The sequence below is a fragment of the Trypanosoma grayi genome, assembly GCF_000691245.1.
Source record: "Trypanosoma grayi strain ANR4 Tgr_747_V1, whole genome shotgun sequence".
Classification (NCBI taxonomy): Eukaryota; Euglenozoa; class Kinetoplastea; order Trypanosomatida; family Trypanosomatidae; genus Trypanosoma; species Trypanosoma grayi.
The window spans coordinates 1-8486 of NW_008826366.1; the positions used below are offsets into that span (position 1 = coordinate 1).

At 55.5% G+C, this 8486-nt stretch overlaps 4 protein-coding genes across 4 annotated transcripts; all 4 read right to left on the minus strand.

Annotated features, from left to right (window-relative positions):
• Window positions 1–233: 233 nt before the first annotated feature.
• On the minus strand, window positions 234–3062 carry DQ04_07471000 (putative kinesin; the record flags this gene model as incomplete). Its single annotated transcript, XM_009315179.1, has 1 exon — window positions 234–3062. The coding sequence occupies one exon, from the start codon at window positions 3060–3062 to the stop codon at window positions 234–236; it is 2829 nt and encodes a 942-aa protein (XP_009313454.1).
• A 675-nt stretch (window positions 3063–3737) lies between these two features.
• On the minus strand, window positions 3738–5270 carry DQ04_07471010 (hypothetical protein; the record flags this gene model as incomplete). Its single annotated transcript, XM_009315180.1, has 1 exon — window positions 3738–5270. The coding sequence occupies one exon, from the start codon at window positions 5268–5270 to the stop codon at window positions 3738–3740; it is 1533 nt and encodes a 510-aa protein (XP_009313455.1).
• An 806-nt stretch (window positions 5271–6076) lies between these two features.
• Window positions 6077–7639, minus strand: DQ04_07471020 (serine/threonine protein kinase; the record flags this gene model as incomplete). The annotated part of the gene is made up of 1 exon (XM_009315181.1): window positions 6077–7639. The coding sequence occupies one exon, from the start codon at window positions 7637–7639 to the stop codon at window positions 6077–6079; it is 1563 nt and encodes a 520-aa protein (XP_009313456.1).
• Window positions 7640–8082: 443 nt separating this feature from the next.
• On the minus strand, window positions 8083–8486 carry DQ04_07471030 (hypothetical protein; the record flags this gene model as incomplete). Its single annotated transcript, XM_009315182.1, has 1 exon — window positions 8083–8486. A coding segment is annotated over one exon (404 nt), but the record flags the coding sequence as incomplete, so codon positions are not given.

Genomic DNA, 8486 nt, shown 5'->3' on the forward strand with positions numbered 1-8486 from the left:
AAAAAAAATACTATTCATCTTGTACAATTTCTTTTACTTGCTCACGATGACCTTGCCCATCATCCCCCACCAGCCTTGCTGCTACAGCTGCTGCCACTGCAGTTCCATTCCAGATACCGTAACAACTCTTGCGTAGCATCAAAGAGAGGTTGGCAACTCCTCTCCTCCCATTTTTTCGTCATTTACTGTAAACAACAACAACAGCAGCAGCAATGTGAGGCCTCATACGCAGGTCACTGATGCACGCTCTTTTTTTTTTCACCACGTCTTTTCAGAGGGACAAGCTGTTGCCCCTTAACGACATCAAGAGGCAAAGGTGCCCACTGACCGCCGCGATTGGAGTTTTTTTCAACCGCACCATTTCGAAGATGAATGCCGCTACCTTGTGACTTTTGCCTGGTCAGTATGGGCTTGGGTTGCAGCAACCCATCCGACCCCACAGGAGGCGTCAGTGGAGAAAGCGATTTGCGCCTAACCGCACCATCTTTTACGTCGCTGCACAGCTGGGGCGACGGTGTACCATTCGATGGCGCATCCACTCTCTTCTCTTCTCCCTTCTCTAAACCATACTTCAGCTGCCGCAGGGCGTCACGCGGGGAGTGCGTGGGGGTCTGAAGAGACCTTGGCATCATGTGCTGGTGCTCACCTTCTCTGGCACTCCTCAGGCCCTGCAGCGACAGTGGCTGCACGCTGACACCGCCGCGTGCAAGACGGATGAGGGATGGTGCAGTGCATTGACTTGTGGGAACCGGCCGGGCCGAAACACACTCCGCCGCCCGTGGCGGTCTCTTTCCACCACCACTGCCCCAGGTGGGGGACGGAAGAGGCGGCGACCGCCACTCTGATGGCGGCTGCGGCAGTGATGCAGCATCCGTGGGGTCTGCAGAGGGTGTTTCCCGCAGCTTCGGCATTTTTGGTGGATCCCGCTGCTGTTGCTGCTGCTCTGGTGCCGTGTCTCGCGGCTGCGACTGCAGCACTGATGGTATCGAGGTGCTGGATGTCAGGGACTTATCCTTCTCGTCAAGGCTGACTGGGACCTTAATGACGCCCTCCGCCACCAACTCGGGTTTCTGTTGTGCGAGGTCCTTGAGAGCGGTAATGAGTTTCTCCTTTTCGTGCCGCTGCCGCTTTGCTTCCTTCTTCCACTTATGTTCCTTCTCTTGCTTCTTATGAAGATCCTCAAGAAGCGCCATCTCGCGCAGCTTGCTCTCCCGCACAACAGTCATGAGCTCCTCCTCCCGCTGCCGCAACTCAGTGAGCGCGCGGGCGTTCTCCTCCATCGTGGTTTCCAGTACAATGATGCGTTCGTTGGTTGGCTGACTCCGCAGCTCTTCCTGCAGGCCTCGCATACGCTCCTTCAGCTCTCGAATGACCTTGGCAAATGGGTGTTCGTTGATCTTCACACGGTTGACGATACCGCGTGCCAGCGAGGCGTAACGCAGTGTTGACTCCGTCTCTGCAAATTTCGAGACGTGCGGCGAGATGGTGGCGCACATAACGGTGCGTGAGTTGCCACCGAAATTATCAGAGAGCACATATGTCAAGAGACTCTCACGGTACGGCACAACCTTACTGTGGTTCACCAGTGCGTTAATGACGCGGCGCAAGACAGAGAGGGACAAGTTAATCGCGTTCGCCTCGACAAACTTCTTCTCTCTTGGACCCATGCTACTGTTGCGCTCACTCCCCGCAAGATCGACGAGGTTAACTTTGGAGATGCGATGCGTTGTCACCTCTCTCCCGCGAACCCGCCCACCGATAGAGACCGTCTGAGTAACAATCATCTGAAAGATCGCGTGCGAGCGGCTGCTGTTCTCATTGATACTGTTGCTCGCCTGCGCGCGCACTGCGTTGCCCTGTTTTATGTACTCCCAACACTCTTCACAACTGTTCACGCTCACAGTAGTCAGCCCCTCAACAAACGGGCCGTGCAGCGGGTGCTGTCGCACTTTCAGCGCTTCGTACGCGTCGGCAGGGTCAGCGTCGAAGCGGCTGTTATAATGCAGTGGACTCCGCCGGTCACGCTCCGGTTTCAGGAGGTCCCGTACGCGCTCATTGTAGATCTCCATGAAGGAAATGGTCACTTTCGTCAGACGCGCGTTCGGTGTTGTTGGTGCGCTTGAAGCCGGCGATAATGTGGGTGGCGAAGGTGTGGAGCCACTGCCAATATCACTCTTGGAGCAGGCACTCAGGCCGTAGGGGCTCAGAGGGGAGGGTTCATCACTCGGCTCTCGTTGCTGCTGTTGCTGTAACTGCATCTTCATTTGTTGCCGCTGCTGTCGCCGCTGCTGCTCCGTGTCGGCCTGCTCAGAGATTCGACTGAAGAAGAGGCGACATAGTCGCGGGATGATACCTTCGTGCTCTTCAGAGCCCATCATTGTGTATGTCTTGCCGCTGCCTGTCTGTCCATAGGCAAAAATGCAAGCGTTGAAACCACGCATCGACCATTCCACGACGGGGACGCCTAAAGCCTCGAATAACCCTTGCTGCTCTAATTCTGCCTTTCTGGCGTCCTCGTCAAGGTTCGCTATTTCTATCTCGTTCCTGGCGGCGGCGGCGGGAGCGGATCCCTTTGGCGAGTCCTTCTCTTCTACAAACTCATTCTGCTTTCCACTCCGTGGCTGCTTCTGATTCGGATTCCTCCTCAGTTTCTTCTGTCGTTTCGGTTCCGGTTCACGCAGCCCCAGGTCATCGCTACTGCTGCTGAAGATGTCCACCTCAACGCTAGGGGCGAGGGGGGAGAAGATGTGCTCAAAGGTGAAGGTTCCACGTGAGACGCTTCGATTCACAGGATCGAGTAACACAATTGTCTTGCCGTCTGTCTCAACATCTACAATAGGATCCTCTCGGTGCTCCTGCTCTTGTGCGTCCACGTCATTGCCTGCCTTTCTCCGTAGAAATCCCTCCTGCTCCTGGCGTATAAAAGGACGAATACGGACAGCGACGACGATACCCAGCTCATTCGTGTTGTTGTTGTTGTTTTCATCATCGTCCTCCGCAACGATGCATCTACTGGTGAGCTGCGTTCTTGGCGAGCAGTCTGTACTTGACCGCCGCACCATGGGCCTACGCGCAGACGCACACAGAATGAAGAAAGAAACAGGTGATGATGACTTCGTCACCTATTGCCGCCTTACCACCCTCCTGCCAACGAACCCTTCTGTCTTCTCACTCTCCTAATTTCCTCCACGCCTTCTGTGTGAAGTACGTCAGACGCAGGGACCGTTATTCTGTTTCTTCTCTAAAAGGCCGCATTTCCCATTGTGTTAAAGTGTGTGTGTGTGTGTGTGTGGCCGATGAGCAGTGGAGAAGCAAAGAAGTGAGTCTAGATGCCGCACATCTTGACGCGACGTGTGGGGCAGCAGCCGGAGCGCGAGCCCCTCCCCCAAGCCCCACGCGCAACTGCAGGCAAAACAACATTCAACCCAACCAGCAAACGACACCAAACAACAATAGTACCAGCAACAGAAAATGCAGATCGAATGAGATGTGATAACACTTTCCTTCCTCCTCCATCCACTCAATCTGTCCCTTTTCTCTTTCTCTCTCTTTCTTTCCCTGAAAGCTAACCAGAAACAAGAAAGCTGTGCTGCTGTCGGGTACACACTGTACATAACATGAGAGGAACATTCTACACCAACAGCAACAAGGTACAGAAGCAAACACGCATCCAGACCCACAGACAGATCGATACACATTTGTGCCTCCCAACTCGTCTGCTACTGCGTGTACGTGCATCAACTGCTTCGCTTCATGTTCAGCAGCGCTCTGCTGCCACCCACGACAGGAGCGCTCTGCACCTGCACCTCAATTCGCCCCACCCCGTCTACATAGACCGACGCATTGCCGCTAGCACGCGTATTGCCCGTTTTGCCAGAGGTCGGTGTGGTTGTGGTTGTGGTTGTGGTTGTGTAGTGTGCAGCGTGACGATGGCGTCGCCGCGCGGGGTCTGTTGCCGCTGCCAGCACCCGTATCTGCTGCTGCACGAGGTGCAGCTGCCCCTCCGCAATCTCCACCTTGCGATTCCAGTTGCGCTCTGCCTTCCGCAATTCGTATTCCTCCGCCTTCTGCGCAACGTAGTGCTCGATCTTCGGCACACGAACCGCCTCATGCTGCGCCTTGATGGTCGCGTTCTTGCGTTCCGAAACATTCGCCTCGTGAACGACGGACACCATCTCACGCTGCAGCCGCGCCAGGTACTCGCAGCGGCTCTTGAAGTCTTTCCGCAACCGGTTCTGCTCCGTTGTGAGGCCGTTGAGGGCATCCATGAGCGTGTTCAGCGTCTGCACTGTGCGGGTGGAGGTGCCCTTCAGCTCCACCAGTTCCAGGTTCTTGCGCTCAATGCGCTCGTTGAACTGCTGGTTTTCAATGCGCAGTTGCTCGAAGTCAATGGCGTGGAACGCCTCCCCTGCGGCGTTGCGCTGGCGCAGCTGCTGCTGGGACTGGTGAATGCTACGCTCCGCCGCCGCGCATTGCACGCTTAGCTTGTCTAGGTACTTGGCCTGCGTGTCGCGGCGCTTCTCCATGTAGCGCAGCAGATCGTCAGCGGACGCGGTGTTGCTGTGCTCGTCAATCACCTCGCGGTTAAACTGCAGCACCTCCAGCCGCAGCTCTTTCCCGCGGCTCACCGCCTCCTCCACTGTGGCAATTAACAGTTCACGCAGGTGTTCGCCATCGCGCTCATCCCGGTCCTTCTGCTGCCGCAACCGGTCACGCTCCTTGGTCAGCATCGTCACACGGTCCTCGAGACTTACGTACGCGTCGCCGGTGTCCACTGACTTGCGGCTGTACGCCTGCCCACGACGTGTGCCGGTGGATATGGAGTCAATGACGCTCTCCGCGCCTCCCTCGGTACTGATCGCGGCGGCGGATTCGCTCGCGACACTCTCCTCCGGCCCGCGTGCTGGCACCGCTGCCGTTGTCGGTGTCGCTCCTCCTCCCGGTCGCGCCTCAACTGGCACAAATGTGGAGAAGGACTTCTTAGTGCTGGGGGAGGACGTCACAACGGCGGCGGGGCCACGCGGCGACGCGAGTATCTCGGCATGGCGTGCAAGCACCGTTGCCTCCTCGTCGAGCAGCTCCACCTCTTCGCGCAGATCCGCCAACAACTCGCGCTGCTCCTCTATCGTCATCTCCGCCACCTCAGCGGCGTCGGGGAACTCCTTCAGGTACACCTCCGCCCACAGCTGCTGCTCATTGCCCCCCGGCGCGAGGAAGTCGAAGGGGTTGCCGCTTATGCTGCTCTCCACAGCGCCGACTTGTGTCGACATGGCGTGCAGCCGCTAAAGCACTTGTGCTCCTGCAGCGCCGTGTTCACAGAAGCAAAACGAAGCAAACAGGAAGCAGCAGCAAAAACAGAGTGACATGTGAGGCAGTAGACGAGAGGAGACCACACACCCGAAAAATACACGCACACACAGAGGGAGGGCTGGAGGGAGAGAGAGAGAGAGAGAGAGAGGTAGACAAAAGCAAAAAGAACAAGAAAAGCGAGATCAAGGAAGGAGCCATCCAGTTGCAACGCAAACAAGAGGGGAAGGGAGTCATCGGAATGATTCAAGAAACAGTGGTGCAAGGCGGTACAGGCATTCTGCATGCATGCGCGTCTTTTGCGGCGCACATCTCCCGTTGGAGAGAGAAATAGATAGATAGATAGAGATAGAGAGTGTGAGAGAGATCCCGCTCTCTCCCCAATCTCCTCGCACAGAGGAAACACGTGCACACACATACAGGTGAAACCGCCTCAGCACAACACCGTCAACAACAACAATCACGACCACGATCGCGATGTCACCAACCAAACAATATCAATACAGTGAGAGCGACCGCACGCAGTCATTGGAAAGACTGATGGGTGGCGATGCGATGGGATTAAAGAGTGACATGAAAGGAGAACGGAACCCGCACACATATTCGCCTTCACAGTGTCGTTTAGCACCACCGCCACCGCCACCGCCACCGCTGGTGCTGCGGTTGTCCACGCGCGTACTTATTCACTCCCTATCTCCCCTTGCAGTTCTCATGAGTCCAGACATATGTATTCTACACCAGGAGGACGACCAAAAATACGTTACACCCTCTACGGTGCTCCACCACTCAAATATTTCCACTGTTTTTGCATCTCCAATTCGGCCAGGAAAGGATGCTGCAGGGCCTCTGTACAGCTCATGCGCTTTCGCGGGTCGTAGCAGAGCAGCCGCTGGATGAAGTCTAAGAACACTTTGTAGTCCTCCACGTCGTGACCCGGTTGCCCACGGCGGCAGCCCCTTGGTCCGCCTGAATAGACACCAATGATCTCCTCAAGGCTTTGACACTGGTCGGGGGTCGGCTGCACACGCAAAAGGAAGGGGCTCTTGGAAGGCAAAGCACCCATCTGTTGTTGTTGTTGTTGCTGTTGCGGATGCTGCAAACCTGCACGGCTAATCTTCGAAGAGGAAGACGGAGTCCCATCACCGTGCACGAGGAGGTGATTACTGGTGGTCAACCGTGGTTTCGGCGTAAGCGCTGACTGTCGCAGACCTCCCGAGGCCAGTGACGACGGCGTAACCACAGGAGGTACGACAATTGTTGTTGTTGTTGTTGTGGTGGTGGTGGTAGTGGGACTGTCTGCTGGAGTGATGACGTTTACATGGGCCTTCTGTGACTTCCGTATAGACGTAGCGGGCCTGCTACTTGCTGTTCTCGAACCTACAGAGGAGAAACCTCCTCCTCCTCCTCCAACCTTGCCGCCTATTCCACCCTTCTTGGAGGACGGTTCCATCGTGACAGCCGTCATTGGTCGACGCAGAGCTGGTACGGCGACAACCGTGTTATTATTGTTGTGGTTGCTAGGGCAAGTAACGCCTACGCTGCCGCTCGGTGTGATCGCGAAGTTCCTGTGTGATTGCCGTGCCTCAGAGACCGTCGGTGGTGCTGGTGGCAGCGAAGGTTGTGGCGCTGTTGATGCAGGTGCAGGCGTGGAGTACGTCCCCCCTGTGACTGCTGACGCCGCAGTAACAGCGGAGATGGATGAGGTGGCTGACAGACTGTTCAGCACCTCCGCTGCGATCACAGGCGACGGCGAGGCGGCGAGGTCTTGCTGCTGGCCGTGACCCAACAACGGCGGACTTCCCCCACGTGCCGCTAAGGGCCGCACATAGGATTCCTGTTGTGCCTGCCCCATGTCGTAAAAGAAAAGATCCTTCTTGTTGCTCCGCTCTATCATGTCGTCAGGCAACGGTCCGAGCACGCCGGTGAAACGGGCTAGTTGGTCCATCTCGTTTTTACCAGCAAAAAGTGGAATGCCGGTATGCAGCTCCACCAACATGCAACCAAGCGACCAGCGGTCAATGGCGGTATCATAGCCAAGCTCTAGAATAACCTCCGCACTGCGGTAGAACCGGGACTGAACGTACTTATACATCTTTGCCCCCTGCTGCATGCAGCACGCGCTGCCAAAGTCGATCAGGCGAATGGAGCTTCGACTTGGGTCGCGCAGCACTACGTTTTCTGGCTTTACATCACAGTGAATAATAGGTGGGTCATGCTCCTCCAGTTGTTTCAGCACAAGAACCAGCTGGTATGCAAACTTTCTAGTCAAATTCAAACTAACACCATTGTAATTTGTGCGCTGAATCAGCTGGAATAGATTCATGCTTAGCATCTCAAACACCAGCACCAAGTGACTCTTCCACACAAAGACCTTTCCAAGACGCACAACGAGATGCTCGAGGGCGGGGAGTTTATTCAGTCTCGCCACAATGTTTACCTCTATGAGTCCCTGATCGTAAAAATAGTCGCCGTTGCGAATTACCTTTGCTGCGACCTGCTCCTGGTGCTTCTCGTCAAAACACTTCAGCACTGTACCGAAGCTTCCACGACCCAGCACGCCCTGCACTGTGTACCTCCCCCATATCTCTTCACCAACGTAGGCGACGTAGTGCCCATGTCTATCGTCATAGCCGTCGTTATACTTTGGCCCAGGCTGTCGGAGACGTCGCTCCTCGCTATACTTTCGGTTAATGAGCTTATAAAGCAGCAGTATGTCACGCGATAACGCGAGTCCTGGATGCCCAAAGGGGTCATCTTGCTGCAAATGTGCATGCTCTACACTTCTCCGCNGTCACGCGATAACGCGAGTCCTGGATGCCCAAAGGGGTCATCTTGCTGCAAATGTGCATGCTCTACACTTCTCCGCCTTGGTGATGCGGGTGGCTGCTGTTCCGGCGGCTGTGACGGATGCAGAGATTCTTCCGCCGGTTCCGTTGTCGGCACATTAGCCTGTTGCTGCTGTTGTTGTAGTTGCTGTTTCTGCCCGACACCCTGACTGCTCGACATCTCGTGCGGCAACAGCAGAGTTGGATCTGAAACAACTGACACAAGTCCGAGGACCTGTGTGATACAGTACAGCGGTGCGGAAATGCTACACACACACAGGTACACGAATAAATCAAAAAACAGATGAATAATTCTAGCAAACAAGGTGAATAGACACAAATATATATATATAT